Below are 20269 nucleotides of genomic sequence, written 5' to 3' on the forward strand. Positions count from 1 at the left end.
GCTGTGCCACCACCAGGCCATTAATGGTAATGTGCAACAAATCAGCGCGCGCACACCGCCATTTCACCGACTACTCCGTCGCGAATTTATTTATGATTTGCAAGTTATTTGCAAGTGAATAATTTATATGCACTCACACACTCGTGCCCGTACATTTACAGTTATCTGCATGCAGCAAACTGGCCGCTACAAATGGCATGTGGAAGCTGTTTACTTACAACGGGGCCGGCAACCAGTTGCTACGCCCAGGCATGAGGGTCGCCGGCCACCAGCCGTCAGCAGCCGTGAAATGTGTGAAATGTGTCGATACGCGTTGAGATTGCCGCGATACGTTTTATTGGCATTTTACCTTTCGATATCGAAAAGAAATGTGTTAGTCGATAAGTAAGCAGCTTGTTTGTGTGGGCAACGATAGTCGTGGGCTCGTGGGCTCTTCGGCTGACGCTGCTGCACACGGCACGCGGCACCAGTGCGCGCCGCTTTAATGCCGTGTGGGCTGTTATGGGTCTCACTTGACGGCTCTCTGATTATTTTTTTATTATTGTAGAAATAACATAAATCTCTAGCCACCACAGCAGATGGTATGCACGCATAGATATATGACTGTCGCCTTCCAGCAAGCGCTTTTTTGTGGGTATAGCGGTCGTGGCCCCTAATGCGCGCCGTGTCAAATGAAGATGAAAGCTTTCAATTTCAGTTTCTAACTTTTAAATTTGACTTTTTTATGCTTCCCAGTTTGTTACCCAACTATTACAATTACTTTGTTGCTGTGCATTTATTACGTTCGCCCAAAAAGCAAATCAAAAGCATTCATATATCAATGGTTAGGCACGCGCGCTTACAAATGGAGTCGCCAGTTTGACATAATGCGGCCCCACTGGCAACAACAACAACGGTTGATGCTGCTGCTGATGATGATGTCTTTGCCGTCGCCGTCACGTAAGGTGGCGTGAAAATATAAATTATATGATTTTATTCTTAGCCAACGCTGACGTTATACCGCGCGCAGCTAATGATTCACGTAAAGATTGTAAGCAGATATTTATTATGTGTTTTTCTATCTTTTCTTGCTTTTAGTTCAGTAAATTATAGCTCACAGCAAACGTTTTTATGCCAAATTCCATGTTCTGTGCTATGCTGTTGCGTGTGTGGCATGCAACTAGGTCGCTTTGTGGTTGCAGCCAGCTAATTATATGCTTCAACAAAAAACAAAAAATTGAGGAAAAACAACAATATTTAAGGTGGCATGAAAATTATAAAGACAAAACCTAATGCTCTTCAAGTGTTCTTAGCAGAAACACGCTAAGTGTGTCTATTAGTTAGATTATATGCCACTCTAGCATCAAATTAAATTTTTATTACATATACGCAGATGAATTGATAAAATATTCATAGCAACATTTGAATTTAATTGGGTGAAATCCATTAAGAACAATATTAGAAACACTTTCTTTGTGAAGAACACACAAATTATGCAGTAATTCGGTCCGCCAGAATAATACAGTTTTATTATAAATATAAAAATAATACACTAAAGCGCTTTAATGAACTGAAAAGTTTTATAGATAGTGTTCAAAACAGTTCAATATTAGGTGCATAATTTTGTCGAGGCATGAGGATCTCTTGAACCGTATCTTGGTTTTGGCATCAAAAAGAATACATATATAGCTCGAACATATACATATTTCCAATAAACGATCTTTATACGCAAATCTTATCACATTGCTTCTATTGTTTTTAGTTCAAATTTTTTAGATCAAATTAATTTTTTTTTTTGAATAGCTACAATCCCAGCAGCTTTTAATATTTTTGGTTAATTTTTTTTTCATAAATTCTTTTTCAAAATTTTGTTAAGACTTTCTTTCCGATCCTTCAATAATTTCTTAAGTGAGCCCGTGTTACTCCAAGAACTACTTTTAATTTTATACTATGTTGTTTCTTTCCAGATGCCTGCTGGGAGGATGGATTATTATAGATATAGATAGATTATTATAGAAATAATTCGGTAGAGGATGTAATATCGGCTCTTCGGTTCGCTTATTCGTAATAATTTGGTAAACAATTTTTAGAAGATATAAGAGTTTTAGGTTTACAATTCCCACCATTCATCCAACGATCTCATATAAGTTTAAAAGCTATATCTTCCGAATTATAATGAGGACTTGGTCTCAAAGACCACGAAAAACATAAAATATCATTACAATAATACTTTTGAAGAAAGTCTCCACAAAACTTTTCTGTAAATATTTCTGCTAAAGGACAAGCCTGAAAGCACTTTATTTTTAAAAATCTCAGACTTTGGTATTAAAGTTTTTTAGGATAAATAATGCCAATTTGGTAATGAAAATGGATGCTTGCTTAATAAAACCCAAACTTTTAATCGATAATACTTCTCGTGTTCTTGAAAAGACTATAATAACTATTCCTTCTTCATAAAATATAGTTAAGTTAAGTGTTTTAGTGCCTTTAATTATTATTAGTTTTCATATTTTTTAATTAATTAATTGACCTCCTCCAAGTATCAAACTTTAAATACTCTTTTATAACATGACAAACACTTCTTTTGCATTTATTAATATCTAGTATTTGTCTTTTGTAGCATTCTTACTCTGAATTCCGCAAAACAGTAATTTATAATTGCATACTCCTAATTATTAATTAATTTAAAAATTAAATTATTTCCCATATTTTCAAAATTCTACACTTTTTATGTCGGTAGTACCTTCTCAGTATTCTTCTTCTTTTTTTTTTCTTTACCCCTCTTATTTTTTCCACCACATATTATTTTGAAATTAATTTCTTCGTCTCAACGGTCACTCACTTACCTGAGGAGTCAAATTTCACCAAATTGCAATCACCGTCACTCATGCCACACTTGAAGACGGCACCCGCCTCTACCACACCCTGTTGGTATGAGGAGGTATCGAATTTAGGAGCGCCAACAATTAAACTGTAACGAGAAATTATTAAGAGAGAAGAAAATTAAAATTTTGTCGAATTGTATGACACACAAATGCTCGTAGAATAGGCGATTATATACAGATATAAATATATATATCAATGTACATACATATAGTATAAATTCAGTCAGGCTTGGCCAAGTTTAAAGTATTCTCATTACTTCTAGCTGATTACAGCCGTAGCCGTGGCCTCAAAGTTATTGACCTTAGCTAATAATAAATTGATAGTTATTGTTGTGAGTTCGGTATATATTGGTGCGTTCTTTGCATGAAGCTGAGAGAGAATTGAAAAAACTCAGCAGTAATCTATATAACAGAGTCTCTGATGACAAAAGTCGTATGGACTTGATTTTTTTGCAGTGAAAATATTTCACGTTTCCGGAATAGTAAAAAAATTACAAGTTAAGTCTGATAAAAAGAACTACTATAAAATATTATGCATTAAATTTAAGAAACTTAGTTTTGAGAAGTATAATAAAGTAACTATATAAAAAAAGTAACTAAATAAAAAATGAATACATAAAGGTATTAAATTCAAGCTTTTTATAAAGGTTTGCAATTAAATTTAAACATTACTGGCTTGCCACCGTTTAATTCAATGAAATTAATCAAACGAATTATTATTACACTGTGGATATCAAGATAAAGAGTATTATAAAAGCTCACACTTGAACTGTAATATATATATATCAGTGTTGTCTTCGCTTGAAAAATAAATTCAATATAATTTTTGTTACAAAATAAATATTAGAATATAAATATCAAACTAAAGATTTATACACAAGAAGGCTTGCAATTAAAAATCTTTTAGATAGTTGTCATGTTTAAATGGAACCGGATTTAAAAATAAAAATTATATTTAATTAACAAGAACAATTACAATTATTACCGCATGGTTAAAACCCTCAAGAGGTTGTTGAAAATATTTTTTCAGCGTTGCCATTATTTTGTTTTTAATTGGATTAAATGAAATTGTTAAGATAAACAATTTATTAACTATAAGTGATTGAAGAAGACTTCCCGTTGAAAATATTTTTGAAGGAGTTGCCACCTATTTCAACTCTTTTGATAGTATTATGATATTACATTATTTAAAATTAATGAAATTTAAAGAAAAATAAATATATCGATCGGTTTATAATAAGCGAAATAATTCAAAAAACCAGTTTTAACTATTTAAAATAAGTAAACGTTGACTATTCTTAATACCTACTCTTCTCCTCTTTTAAATTTATTGAGGCACCCATTGAAGCTTCATTCTATCGCCCGTGGTTCTAGGCATACATTTTCTATTATATTTCCCTTTGATTGCAGAAAATTAATTGTCGATTGAAAATCATTTATCAGAATTAAGTTATGACAACTTAATTTTCGCACAGACTATATGAACGGCGAAAAATGCATATACACACACACACAAACATAATATGCAAAAATAGAGCTCTGATCGAAGGCAAATTTTGCTTTTCAATGCGCTAAAGTGCAGTTAACGTTGGTTCTAGGGGGCTTTTGCAATTTTCGCTTTGCCACGCTGGACACCCCGGGCAGCCACGCACAAACAATTGGCGTTGACGTTTTCAATTGCACGGGAGTAATTCATCAGACGCACTTAAATGCTTCCTCAGCTGTCACAAACAGTTGCCGCCGACAAACACAAAGCCTTCGGCAGGGCAAAAAGCTCAAGATGACAGGGGCTGACAAAGTTGGCGGAAGCCAAAAAGGGCGCAATTGCGAGATTAACACAAGGGGCATGCCAATGTATGTGTGTCTGTAAGCATATATACATTTGTATGTGTCAGTGTGCGGTTGCATGAAATCGCATTTAGAGTTGCAAACGCCCTCATCGTGGTACTTTATTACAGCAACAAAAACTATGTTATTGTATTGTTTTCACAGCACAGCATGCTGCTCGCTGCCGATATCCACTTCCGCATTCACTTGACTGCCAGGCGCACTCACACACTCTCACTACTGGGCGCTGTCAATAGATGAGTGAATGACTGGCTGATTAAGTAGAGTGAACGAAAGCATAGTGTAGCATAAATCCCTTTCAATTAAAAATGTGAAATGTTTGCTTTGCAGCATCTCATGGGAAGGCAGAGAGGCAACATGAACAATTGCTATATCTTATACACACATACTCGTGTAGTATGTATAAGCGCCGTTGAAATTCTTAAGGGCTGATTGCACTGACTTTTGGGTATTTATTTACCCATAAGTCAATATACATAAATATAATGTTAATCCGGCATAAAATTATTTGAAATGAAAAGCAGCCGGCGAGCGCTCGGTTGCAATGTCAAGGGCATTGACTAACTGACCCCTGACAATGTAATCAAAATGCAGTATAGTTGGCTGGCAGACGAGCGTCTGTTGATGACCACACCTCTTTTCGTAATGAGACGGAAATTTCGGGGTTTTGGAATTGCTTAGTTATGGCAGCGCGCACGCGTCCGAGCGGCATCATATAATATTTTCTTTTTCATTTTTGTGATTCGCTTTAGTCGACTTCAAAGGGCTGGTTGAGCTCGTGTGAGTATTGCAAGTGTGATATTGAAAGCTGCAGCTGTAATTACCGATTTGTTGGCTAATTTTGCAGAGTCAGGCAATTGAATATTATCTAATTTACTTTATAATATTTAAGGAGTTATACCTACATGTGAATTTCAAAAAACCGATTTTTTGTTTGGCATATATATACATAGTATATACGTACATAGTATATAGTATATATATAAACATATATTTGAAAATATTATCCAAAAATTTGAAGTTGATCCGGCCAATAGTGTAATCGAATACCAAAACCGTAAACGCGTTTTTCTCGAAAAACCGACTGGATCGATCGGTTTGAAATTCTCACACTACCTTCTTAAATATAGCATATAAGTCAGGTTTTTGGTAATAATTTCAATTTTTAAGCCACCCTGATTTCACAAAAATCTACCTATTTTTTAAAGCCGAAATTATGTCAAAAATCTATTTTTTAGTAATACAACAATATTAGAAATAAAATTATTTTTGCTTTTCTTCTTCTAAAACATTCACGAGAAAGGTTTTTTTTGACTTATAAGTGAATATAACATCTTAATATGATTTAAATTTGTATACATTGGAATGCAATTACTGGTCGTAAAAATTCCCAAAAAATCAAATGGATATAACCCCTTAAATATTTACCTTCGAGAATAATCGACATAACCCTAAATGTAGGCTATGTTTTACGAACTTATGTAAAAACTTATTAAATTTGTAAATCTTTCTCGATAATGAATATTCAACTAAGACATACTATGACATGATAATCAGCTCTCATAAACTGATACCTCTATATGTATCTACTGTTCAGGAACCACGACAAAGCTGACGCTAGTTGGCGCCGCTTTGCAATTTTTGCTGGTTTTGATAGAAAAATATTACTTTAATAGGAAAATATTTTGTGAAACTTTTCATGGAAAAATAGTAATTGTACAAAATTAATTTTTCGTATTTATTTTTATCTAAATCTTGCGCTAGTTGGTGCTGCGGTGCATTTTTTGCTATTTTTCATGGTTTTTCAACACAAAATATTAATTTAATAGTTCTAAATAAAATCGTTTTTATGTCAATTTTTCGTAAAAGCTATATTTTATGAAAAATTAATATTTTTATAAGAAAAAATTAATAATAAATATTATATAATTTCATAAGTTTCACAAAATTTGCTACAGTGCGAACTAATTCCTAATATTCGACTATTTTCGACGACTCTCGAATTTTTAGCTACATAATACCAATTCGGAATTATAGAAAAAGCATTAATTTTTTGTTAATTTACACTTCCAATCGCTTTGTGATGTCTGTTAAAGTTTTTAATTTTATTTGCTTCGTGGTTTTATTTTATCATCCTCAATTTTCTCAAAAATTTAATTTTTTTCTCTCTTAAATTTGTTACATAAAAAATTTAATTGATTAATCTTTTTTCGTTGTTTATCATCGCAGCATGAGTTCACACATTATGATGCCATCTAATGAGTCATCAATTGTTGGTTTTTGTGTAAAAGAAATAGAAACAAAAAATTATTTGGCACCAATAATATTTTGCTTTGGGTTTTAGTTTTCTTTTTTATAAACGTATAATTTATAGATCATTCGGACATTTGGCAACAAGTGCTTGGGAAATACTACATAGTACATTATACTGAGATTCAAAATCTCCTTGCTTTCTCCTTAGTTTATCTAGTAAATATGTACGAGAATAAAATTTTGACGCAATTTTTGACACTGCCAATTTCATGGTTTCTTCTGGTTTTTTTTTTATGATTTTGTTTCCAAATGCTACTTTTCTGCAGCAGAAATTCACGGTTAATACTTTTTACTTTTTGATTTTGTTTTAAATTTATTATATTTACTTAAACAAATTATTGGTTACTTACTGTTTCATAGTCCCTTGCTGAAGGGAACTTAAGTGCTTCGCAAAGAAAAATCGCAAACAAGTTTGAAATGCTATTTAGTCACCGATTTATTTTTTTATTTTATAATAACAGCTGTTTAAATAATTGTACATTCATATATATATATATATATATAAATTTGCATATTAGTCATGGCCAGATGGTGTAAAACATCACAATCATTTAATTTATCAGCCATTTATTTGTGCATCGAATTTGACGTCATTTTTTTCAAACTCTCATTCGGTTTTCTTGGTAGTCAGCAATGATTTGTTTATGATCTCATAGACATATATGAAGTCATTAGATAATTATGTTACAACTGCCCACAAGCAAGCAAAATATGAATAATATGCAAATAAAAAATACAGTTATAATAAACGGCGTTGAAAGTGAAATAAAATCAAAATGAAGTGTTTAAATCGCTAACAGCGGTAAATTGCTTACAATCTTGTGTATTTGTAATGCCAATTATTTTCAAACAAAAAATCACTATGAAAGGTGTGTCAAATTTAGTATTTTTGCAGTAAAATTATTTTTCAATTCACGCTTTCAGTAGCTTCAATTTGAGATATATGCAGTTTGAATGATCTTCAAAGTGCTCTCATAAGTAGTTGTAAAAATTCCAATCACTTAAGGTACGCTACTCACTATATCTGAGTTATGCTCTTTTGAAAAACAAAACTTTTGAAAGCACTAAGAAATATTTTCAAAAGAATTTCATGCCAGAGAGTAGTTCGAAATCGCAATAAAATAACCGAATGCCATTTACTATTCCATTTCTACTTCATTTTTCCAATCACTTAAGGTAATATTTATGCGATTGATTGTTCGACTTGCCACTATTCAATTGTTGGAAAAATTGAGATACGGCATAAAACTTTAAATAGCTGATAATATTCAAAAAAGAATTGAATAGGGATCGGGTGTGCTGAATTAAAATAACTCAATATTTTGATTATTTGGCTTATGCTGTTTGAAAAATCATTGACTTTAGAGTATATTCTCATAGTGCAAATCAATACCAAGCTTTTCAGCAAGTCGGCTTTCAGCACGCATTCCGCTTTAGTAGTCTCAGTATTTCTTTGCAAAATATACCATAATTTGTCAAAACAAGCATTATCGGTTTAAGCACTTTATCTACAGAAAAGCAAACTTGTGTTGTCATTTTTTGCATCGAATTCCTGAGCAATTCCTTTTTTGGTCATCTATTTGCAGTTTGTTGGTAATATATTGTAGTATAAAAGTTCATTTATGGACTTATTGTATAGTTATTTATATTTTGCACCTCAATATTTGCTTACTTTTGTTGTAAAATTATCTCCCCTACTTAAATTGGTTAAAAAGTAAATATAATATTTGTTTAAACTACTAACACCACAATTATTTGCATAAACCGATCTACGGAGCTGTCAAACTCGTAGAGCATAATGAAGATGTTATAAATTAGACTCTGGAATTTTTATTACATATCTATCTCTAAAATGTGTTAAAATTATAAGTAAATATGAGGTTTACATATATTTGAAAACTTTTATTTATATATATATATTTTTTTTTTTAATTTTGTAGGTAAATAATTCGTTTGCTACCGTAGGCCATTGTCAACTAAATCGGGCTCTACTGTTGTCTAAGAAGTAAAAAAAATGAGGTTTGATCGCATTTAGAATGACTATATGTTCAAATTTTTTCTCTCCTCCTAAATATTACTTTGCTCTAATAATCAAGGAACATTTTGATGCCATTCTGACTCAAACAACCATCGACAAATCTAAAAATTTAATTTCTTGCCTATCTTTTAAAGCTCACATGTATTTCTGGCCTTAAGATGTAAATAAACCTAGATGTTAGAACAAGTCAGTGGACAGAAACATATTTACTGTTCAGTCCTTTTCAACTATTATTTTCCAAAAAAAAACAAAAAAACCTACGTAAAATTGCTAGCTTCGAAATCGAAACCATTGAAAAATATTTTGCGGTAATTTTTTGTCATAGAAGCCTTAAACCTGTGTGTTCATTCTTAATCCTATTTCTATATCCGAGATAAATTTTTGTAATAAAATACTATATTTTAGTCTCTCTATCTCTTTTTCACTCTCTTTGTTCCTGTTCGTATCGACTTCAGGGAAACTTCAAGTTTGGATCATCTATGCTAATACTATTAATTATAAAACTTTAATATTGACAATATAAAGTTGTTCTTTACCGAAAACAAAACTTTCGACAAAAATTCCAAAACTTTTAATTAACATATATTCTTAGCATTCTCAACACATTTAATTATGATTTTTTGTGTAAATTTAGCTACTGCCCACTATGTTAAATATCCAAAGAATTAAAAAGAACACGCGTACTTTGTATTCAATTCATTTAATTCTCGTTATTCTCATCGCTACCAGCTAAATCAAAACATTTAATTTGGTGTCTTTGTGTGATTTAAAAATAATTAAGTTGTAAAATTCGACGCCTACCGGTGACCACCTACTTTATTATGCAACAAATGTATCGCTATTATCCACAAGCGCAATTCAAAAATAATCAAAATCGATCAATAAAATGCTCAATAGTATCCAAATCTATAGAGCTGATCAGGTAGAGATTACTCATTGTTGAGGATACTCGAATTTCGCAAACCCAATAGGAAATTTTTATGAAATGAAGGTGGATTCCAAATTGAAAGGAAACGGTTGGGTCTGAAACTCAATATTAAAAAATTCCAAGGGATTGTGGCTTTCCAAGTGACAGTTCCATAAAAGATCCGGTGCAAGAAAAGAAATTTCACGGAAAAACTTAGAGAAGTTAAAGATGTATATTTCAATTGAAAATCTCAAATTTAAATAAGCAATACTTAAAGTAATTTCAAACAATTTAATTTGCTTTCCTTCAAATATTCCTACAGGGTAATTTCCCATAGACAATATCCATTCTTATGCTATCTTCCCATTATAGCTACTTTAGCATGCAACACATGCACGTACAAATGTACCCCTATTGCATGACAACAAAGGTACATATGTAAGAATAAAAGTACTATCATCGCCACCGTCAACGCTGGCACCACCATCCGCTCACCGCTCCGGTAGTATTTTATTGTAGTGTTCTTGTGTTATCGCTTGTTCAGCTAGCGGAACGAGAGGGACGCACCGAACATTTAAAATATTAAATGTACCCAACGGACTCAGACACGGACGGACACACAAACAGACAGATGGACCGACAGACACACGATGTTCCAGTGTAGTGATCCCTTACATGTGCTTGACATCCGTTCGTAGTACATAAATGAGCCATGAATGGAACAGTTCAGCGCCGAACAGAAAACACATGCAAAACCAAAAACAAAAGTATTAAGAATTTAAAACTAAAAACTAATAGAAAAATGAGCAATTTCACTACATAGAAATGACTATGAATAATTTTTGACTAAATTTTGAGAATATTTTACGAGAAAAAGGACATAAAAGTAGCAGCATCTGTGTGGAAGAAACTACATTGTGCATATACATATAAACTTGTATAATAGTGATTGTTTGTGTGTGACGCTTAGGTTTTAGTTCTTAAACACTCGCACTTATTTGGGCGAGTTATCGCTTTGTACCACGCTAATTAATTATGTATAATGAAAATAGTTTTTAATAAGAGCTTTAAGCCAAGCGGCATTTTTTCAAAAGTTGAATTTGATAGTAATCGGATCTTTTGTCACGTCGAGTTATCGCTCTAACGAATCTTAAAGATGCTTTTTCAAGAAAATATAAATATTTTGAAAAGTATAATCTATCGAAAAAAGAAAAAAATAGATATTTTAAAAATTTCATACTGCTTAAGCCTCTTAATTAATTAATTACAATATTTATTATAATTGTTTTTTTAACTAAACAATTTTTAAATACACAACTCACTAAATGAACACCCGACATGAGTTCATACGGTATATGTTACCAATAAATATAACTACATTTTGAATTAAAGAATGAAATCATATAAAATTAATTGTTTTTCATATTTTTATATCTTTTGCTCAAAACAGCTGGCAAACCCAACAGTTTTTCTATTAAAAAATATTTTTTCTTATTTATACACATATCTGTTTCAACTAATCTCCATAAAAACAAACAAAAATATGTTTAATACGTTTTTAAAAAGTATGGCAACCCTGTTAATTCTTAAATACTTTAAACTTTAACCTTGTTTCACATACTACAATTTACTATAAATTTTTATTCTGGAAAATTATTGTTGCTGCTATTTCTGAAAATATTATATTATAAACATTAGGGTGACATTCAAATAAAACAGGTGTTCTACCATTTGATCGGAACTACTGTGCAATATATTTGTCTGTGGCAACTATGTAACCCAAATTAAATTTTTTACACACAGTACGTCGTATGAAAAATAAACTAAAACTATATTGATATAAAACAGCAAAATATTGTTTTAGCAAAACTCCTGCACTGTGAGCTGATTGCCGGACTTATATAGTAAGTAAATGAATACTGTAACGCCTCTAAGACGGCCTTGTGCTGGCGCTGAAACTCACACATACACTTGTGGACTATTTAAGCATACAATTGCGTTTAACCATGCACACCACGTGCGTCTCCCTCTAGAATCGAACAGCCTGCCAAATGTTTGAAAATAAGCCACTAAGAAAGTAAGGCACACATGTGTGCGCCTACAAGCGCCGAAAAGTGAAACATAATTAAATTTTACGACTTGTACGAGAGCACGATCAGCTAGGGCTCATGTGTGCGCCGCGCATGCGCTAAAGGCACCTAAGGAGTCGCATTTACATATTCATGCGCATTCGGTGCATTCATTCACAACTCACGCCCATATGTTCGACAGGCGTTTTAAACGACGCGCAACAATTTCCCAAAGCGTGTCACACACACACACACAAACACTCGAATTGAAATACAATTTTTCACTACACATTAACTCTAAAGTATGTATGTAACGTGCATATGTGGGCATTCATTGGCGTGAGTGTGCTAAAAGGTGCCACTGGATACGCTGACTTAGGCTGCGGGTGTTTCTGACTGGAAGCCTAAAACATTACTTGCACTTCACATGTTGTACGTATTCACATATATATTTGTATGGACTGACTTATGTTTGTATGTATGTAAGTATATATATTTATGCATTTCCTTGACATTCAATGTCATTTTCTACAACAACAACAACAGCAGACCCTTGACTTGCTTCACTGACAGCGGCTTTTCATAGCTCTCGGTTTTCGACTCTCGGCTCGGTTACGCCGACTGACTGTCTATCTGCCGCGCTGTCGATTGCGGCGCTGCCTTTTCCAGCTTTGTATTTCCCCTCTAACACCTTTTCAACTTCTACCCATTTTTCTTTCTCGTCACTTCCGCATGCGCCTCTAACACAATAATGGCAACGAATTATTCCAGAAAAGAATAAAAATGCTATAACTGCGTCCACTAAATTGGTATTTTGATATTATAGCGAGTATAATGTGACGTGCTGACTGTTGTGTGCGTGTTGACATTGGTGCCTCATGGCGCTCTGTAGTGGCTCTGGTCAGCGCCATGCGTGAGTGCGCCCCTAAATACGGTTTCAGTACGCGCATGCGCATAGTTTTTGTATGTCCGTATGTGTCGCTCAAAGGTATCTTTTAATGGCAGGCACGTCCCATTGACTTTGTCTATCGCCTTTCAAGCTGATAGCATCTATCGGTATACAAAATTAATATTTGATTGTGTTGCGGTTGCGGTGAAGCGAGGTGTTTTCTAATTTTACACACACTGGCATGTACTCATAACAGTAGGTATATACATATATGTACATAGAGAACATCTGAATTTCGGTAATTGTCGATAAAGATCAAACGTAGCTCTTATACGCTTGCGGTTATTGTGCTTACCTTCGTATGGCTCGTACAAAAATATGAGAACAAAAACAACAAAAAAAGTTAAATTCGGTTGCACCGAAGCTATAAAACCCTTCACAAAAATGTTTCAGTCAGTTTGTATGACAGCTATATGCTATAGTGGTCCGATCTGAACAATTAGTACGGATATTGTACCGTTGTCTTGGCAATTCTCCATTTGAATCATCAGTTTGTAAGACTGCTATATGCTATAGTGGTCTGATCTCAACGATTAGTTTGGAGATGGTAGCTTTGTTTTGGGAAATATTCAGAGCCAAATTTCGGGAAGATATCTTATCAACTAAAGACTTTTCCATACAAGGATATGATTTTGATCGTTCGATATGTATGGCAGCTATATGCTATAGTAGTCCGATATCGACTAAATCAACACTCCTCGTCACACTGATCATTTATATATATTTTTATAGGGTCACCGACGTTTTCTTCTAGGTGCTACAAGCTACGTAGCAAACTGAATATACCCTGTTCAGGGTATAAAATACAAAAACAACAACAAATATATTTATGGCACATTAAAGTTAGGCTCATTGACAATTCAGCAGAGTAACCGTAGATAAGCGAAATAGTGGATTTAGTTGTACAAATTTATGTACAAATTTATGTACAAATGCATTTTATTGTTTCCACCAGCGCATTTACATAAATACACGCACAAACACACACCAAAACATATATATGGTTTTTGTGCATTTATTACTCGCTGCAACTTCAACAATTGCCTCGCCACAAATGGTTCGCATCCGTTACATCTACTGTTGTTGCCATCAGTGCTGCTGTTGTTTTTGTCACTGCCGCTGGTTGTCTTGAGCGCAGACCTCATATTTGTTTGTTTGTAACTGACACAGAAATGTTAAATGGCAAAACTGCCTCAAACCCCATATTACATACAACATATATGTGTATGTGTGTGTTTGCAATCGCCAACCACCTTTTGGTGTGCAGCGCGTAGTCAACAAGTCTGTCGGCGATAACTTGCTAGTCGCTGACAAAAAAGGCAAACACATCATCGGCAAACAGAAACATTATCGCCAGCGCATCAAGTCAGGAAAGTGTCAGTTGTTGTGTGTTTGCAACAAGCTCATACAATATTAATGCCGCCAACAATGCGATTAGCAGCAGCAACAGCCAACAGCAACATATTGCAAGCGAATGAAAGCAACAGTGGAGCTGAGCGGTTTAAAAATATCAACAAATTTTGTATAAATATTTTGCCTCTGGAGAAAGTTGTATGTTGAAAAAAATATTCGTCTACAAGTAAGTCCTTACTTTAGTTAGTTAGACAGAAAGGAGGACCGATTGACATTTATGGTATACTTTGAATGTACTATTATCTACATATATTTCTATATCTCTTTTTGTAATATGCGTCATTAAAACTATCATTAACCATCTTCAATTCGCCAACTTCTCTACTCGTTATTCTTGAGCTTTGTTCATTTGCCAAAAAATTCAAACGTGAAAGCAACAAGGAAGTCTGCAACTTCTGTGTGATGTTATTAAAATTTAAGTTGAATATAGTATTCTTATTCCACAAAAATTAAATAAATGAAAAATAATGAACATTTATAGAGTTTAACGTAATCTAATAATCGGTGATTAATTTTGAAAAATTTTTGATTCTCTGATCCTGTAGCAGATATCAAGGAGAACTTCCACAAAAATGTCTGGCAGTGATTTTTCTGCTTAAACTTTTCTCAAACCCAAAAACCAAAAAAAAGAATTATTTCAATAGATGAGTACAGGTAATGATCGAAGGACTAGTCAAAATATGGCGGCTTACACGAAAAATCGTTTTTCGTGAAAAATTCACAATTCTTAATTTATTTAATTTCTGGCTTAAAATATCAAAATAAATATCAAAACTTTTATTACTTCGATCATTATATAGTAAATATATCTAAGAAGGTTGTGTAAAACTTTCAAGTCGATCGGTACAGCCGTTCCGGAAAAATTTCCTCACCGACTCTGAAAACAATGTTTCGAGAAAAACGCGTTTAAAGTTTTGGAAGCCAAATACCCTAAGTTAAAGAGTTCGTACAAATACGCTCGAAACTAATTGTCGGATTAACTCAAATTTTTAGAGAATACTTTCAAATATATGTAAATTCATCAAGCATCAAGCTAGATGTTTTCCCGTCTATCTAATATATCTAACAATTATTTACTCCTTTATTGGCTTCTTGTGTTCATTTTCCCGAAATGGATTCAGCTCTTAAGGTGTCAATCATTAGGAACATACTTAAGCCATCTGTTCAGAAATCGTGTAAAGTCCAATTTCCAAAATATGATGTTTTGCGACGATTTGAAAGATTGGGGTGAAAGAAGTCTTTAATGTGTCAAAAATTTATTTAATTAAATTGGTACAATCCTTCCGCTTGATACCTTTTATTGCGCGTCTAAATGTAGAGACATTTTATCATTTAATTTTTTTTTGTTATACAAACTTCATAGTTATCATACCATCAACTGAAAATAAATACATATTCATATTTCCTACAAGAGTTAAAAAACGTATTTGACTTTGTTGACAAATTTCATTCGTACTCCTACCAAACTCATGCCTCAATATTACTTTTAAACTATAATGTTCTTTATTTGACGATAAACTACTAAGGCTTATTAGTTTTTAATTCGAAAATCAAGTTTTGTGGTTTAGCTGAAAATTAGCGAGGTTTTTGTTATTGAGTTCACGGTGGCGCGTCATTGTTGCGCGCAACAAGACAAAAGCCGGCAACAACAGCAACATAGACAACCAGTCAACTAGTGGTTTAGGCATTCTGGCATTACACAACACACTGCAATTGAATGTATTTATTGATTCTTCCAATATTTGCAAACAAAGCCATGAAAGCCAACGATTACCGATCGCAGATCGATCGAAAGATTTGTCAAAGAAGAGACGGACAAGCAAAAAAAAACAGGGCTTGAATGGTGTCAACTACAAGCTAAGCAATAATATAGCAGCTATTCCACTCATAACACAAGCGTATGACGGAGCAGCTGTTGCTGCTGCCGCTTGGAGGATCGCTTTTGCTGCCAGCGCCATAACTGTGTGTGTGTTTGCGAACAACTTGCGCTCTGGCTGGTTGCATGCATGACTGCTTAAGGAAACTTGGGCACGCGAGGCCAGAATGGGCAACAATGCGGATTTCAGAGTGCCGCAGAGAATGTCAAATGGCCGCAAAACGCCCGCAAAAGGCAGCTACCAGACGGCGACGACACCAAATGCCAATAAATTTAAAGGAGCAACAAGTGGCGCGCTTCCATACAACTGTGTGTTCGTTTGTGTTTATGTGTAGATATGGCTTAATAACCGTTGACTGGTTGTGAAAGCCGAAAATAAGAATTATAGAGTGCCACCATAAGGCTTAGAGTCGCTTGTTCGCGGCCCCACAAGCGGGCATTACATGCGCATTTTTATGGTCACAAACAACTGCGAATTGGGTGAGTTACTTTTGTGCTCTTGACCAACACTCCGGCAGCGTGTATGCCCCAAATTCGCTGGAATCGTCGCTGCCTTACACCGAACTCAACTTAAACTTCACCGCTTTGCGCTGAACTGTTTAACCTTAAAAGTAGCTGCTGCTATTCTTTATTTCTCTATTTTACTGATCTTATTTAATTTTATTTCTTCTTGTTATCTATTTTCAGTTTTGTGTGTTGCATTTGTGTTATGTGCCATAAATTTGCCGTTGCTTGTATTTTGCTGAGCACATGTTTGCAACTACAATTTGCAAGGTAAGCGAAATTCCATTATTCCATTCCATTTTCCTCTTGTTTTACTTTTAATTGAGTAACAACACATCGGCTCATTGCCGCTAATCATCCTCCTTAACGATTGTTTACGAAATTTTGAGATTCCATCATTGTGGCATTCCGTACATTCAACTTGTGATAAGAGAGACACTTCGTAATGTCACACAATTACTATTATTACATTGTGCATTAGGGTAGGTCGTTCAATAGTTTGGCTAAAATGTTCGTTGAGATAGTATCAGTATTTTTTTGTATCAAATTGAACTGAAGACGAATCTTTTCGGTACATCCATAGACACTGAGAAAATGGATGAAATCGTGTAATAACCACGCCTATTGCCCCTATAACGGTTATGTTGAAAACCACTAAATGGAGGACCCCTGTCTAACTAAATACGTTAGAACATTAAATTTCACAACCGAGATGAAGGTTAAGAATCGATGTAAAACTTGCACAATGAACGTGGCATCGACAACTTTTAGGTTAAATCCTATAACACCAATCCAACCACACCGACTTCCCATATATCAGAATTTTCAACTCGCTATGATTATTTTCAACAATGAAGTTATTTTAATAGCGATGACGACTTAAAATAGTCGGAATCGGACCGGCGCTTCGGTGCCTGTAGCTCATTTTTACCATAAACATCGGTGTCTGAGTTTTATTATTCAAATTCAGAGTAAATCTTTTCCAGATAATATTGTACCTTTGTGTCAAAAATTGGTTAATCGGGTCAATATATATGTTTCAGCTTCTTTTAGCCCCATTTATCTCTTAAAGTTATAAAAATATGCGAACCACCAGTTGATTTTATAACGTATATACTTGTATATACCGGTGTATCCTTGTGCCTAAATGGATAAAATCGTATCAATACTACACCAAGCCCCCATATAACAAAATGTCTATATTATTTACCAAAATCCAACCAAACCAAAATCTTTTTTATGAGTTATTCTATCGATTGATTTTATTTAGTTAATTTTAAATAATTGCATATAAAATATAAATTTTATTTAGAACCTTTTTATTTAATTCCGTTTGTTGAAAACGATCTGTGGTACGGTTACAAATCAAAATATGTTTAAATATTCTAGAATAAAGTAAAAAGTTCCCGTGAAGCTCTTTTTAATTTTTTCTAACCCTTTCTTCGAAAGTTTCTTGTATCAGTCCAGTATAAGCTACATATCTATCTGTATTTTGTTTTCCCAAAATAACGTGAACACCCTAATGGCCGTCTGCCTACTCCTGCCTTCACAGGCGCTCCTCGGAGGGGCAATTATTTGTGTGCGGCCATTTACGCGCATGTTCATTGTCATTTGTTGTCAACGAAATGAAATTAGAATGCGTCAAACGCTGATTGCCGCACAAAAAGATAGCACTTCAGCAAAACAATTAAAATCACTTTAGAGAGTTGAGTACACGCTTAAAGGCACACAAAACCTAAGAGACTATGCTCCGAAGACTACACGAGTACAAATATATCAGTTTAGCTATTCTAATTTTCCTCCTCTTCATTATTACTTTTGTGGTTTTTATTGTACTCAGATAATTTAGGTATTTACTGCTCAGCAGCTGATAAATTTCGCTGCGCTGAAACTGGCAGATTCGGAATGAATATTTCCGCACTGTGTAATCAGTTAAACAATCATGTGATTCATATTCACACACGCACGTGCACACATGCACATTTCTATAAGAAATTCCTTCGCTTTTAAACTTTTACCAGCGGCAGCTTTTTCCCTCCCCGCACTACAAGCAACACCTCATTTCTTGTGTATAGTTGCTGCTATTTTCAACTAAATTACCCTAATGGCACACACACACACACACATATATACATATTTATAAACTTGCAGCTTCCCAGCGCTAATATAAACAAATTAGTTGTGTACTGTTTTGCCCAAATGTGGTAATAAGAAAATGTGTTTTTCACTCAGCCTTTGTTTTCACATTGTGTTTACTTTGCATGCCGTTGTTGTTGTTGTTCTTACGAGCCGACTGCAAATTTGTTTTTATTTAGTTGGTAAAATGCACTCCACGCGCTCGGTGCAGGGCAGAATTAGAGGGCATTTATTTACTTTTCTCAAAGGGAAAATATGCAGTTAAAAGCTTTTAGTTCATGTTAATTTATCAGTGCTGGTGTTACTTTAGTTTTTGGGTAATTTCTGCTTAAATATGTACATATGTGCGTGTGTAGAGTGCTGATGGAAAGATATGTAATTTACCTACTTACCAAGAATTATAAACAAAAATATTTTTATAACAAAAATTTGGTGCATAATTTTCCGGGAATTACATGCATATATACATTTATATACTTACATATGTACATATACTTATATGTATGTCTTTGAAATAAAAATGAATTAAGCTCCTACGAAAAGAACAGTTTTCTTTGAATATTAGCAATTCGTGCGAGCTTCATTTCCTATCAATTATTCCAAATATTTCAAGATTTGGAAATTATACATAAAAAATCAAAAAATAAAAATTAGTTTTTTAATTTAAAAAATATTAAAAATTATTATTCTAATAAATAATTAAAAATATTTTTGCTTTTATGATCATACAAAATAAATTTTTAGTTAAAAAACTTTTTACACTAATTTAATTTTCATTTAAAACGCCAGGAAAGAGCTTAAACAGATTAAGGAAATATTCTAGACTAGACGCCCGAGTTTCGAGCATTTTTTGCCAATTGATATTTTGACTATACATTTCTTTATAATTTGTTTACTCATATTACAAGGGTACATAAAATAAATATCAAAAAAAATAAAACAAATCCGAACGTTAAGTTCGGTTGCACTGAAGCTATATACCCTTCGAAAATACCAAAGATTCCTTATAAGAACTTTAATCTGTCAACTTGTAAGACAGCTATATATTTTAGCGACTCGATCTGAACAATTTCCTTGAAGATTGCTTGGACTTGGAGAATGATTAAACATTATAAACATTTAATCCAATTGAGCTAATCCGTGTTGTTTTATAAAAACATTCAGTCCTCTTTATTGGAGACAACTTAAAGTGTCGACTAAGCAAGCTTTAACACTACATAAATTAACAATATATATTGAAAACAGCAGTTTTTCGTTGGCAATTTAACCTCTCACTATTTTTTTAAACACCATCAACCATTTAACCAGATCATTTGTGCTTGGCAACCATGCATACTTCGCTCAATTGAAGA

The 20269-nt window shown here is 33.6% G+C and overlaps 2 protein-coding genes across 6 annotated transcripts in view; one reads left to right on the forward strand and one right to left on the reverse strand.

The window, feature by feature from the left end:
* Positions 1-20269, reverse strand: part of if (integrin subunit alpha inflated) — a 76192-nt gene that overhangs the window by 36318 nt on the left and 19605 nt on the right. For all 5 annotated transcript variants that reach the window (XM_036366044.2, XM_014232579.3, XM_036366041.2 and 2 more), the window contains exon 3: positions 2826-2950. In XM_036366044.2, the coding sequence (XP_036221937.2) occupies positions 2826-2950 (125 nt within the window). The remainder of the gene's footprint in view (positions 1-2825; positions 2951-20269) is intronic.
* LOC106616094 (mucin-2) overlaps positions 16970-20269 on the forward strand; it is a 118449-nt gene continuing 115149 nt past the window's right edge. The window contains exon 1 of the mRNA XM_070109948.1: positions 16970-17051. Within this exon, the coding sequence (XP_069966049.1) occupies positions 17028-17051 (24 nt within the window). The 5' untranslated portion in view covers positions 16970-17027. The remainder of the gene's footprint in view (positions 17052-20269) is intronic.

This window comes from Bactrocera oleae, chromosome 5 (assembly GCF_042242935.1).
Source record: "Bactrocera oleae isolate idBacOlea1 chromosome 5, idBacOlea1, whole genome shotgun sequence".
Taxonomy (NCBI): Eukaryota; Metazoa; Arthropoda; class Insecta; order Diptera; family Tephritidae; genus Bactrocera; species Bactrocera oleae.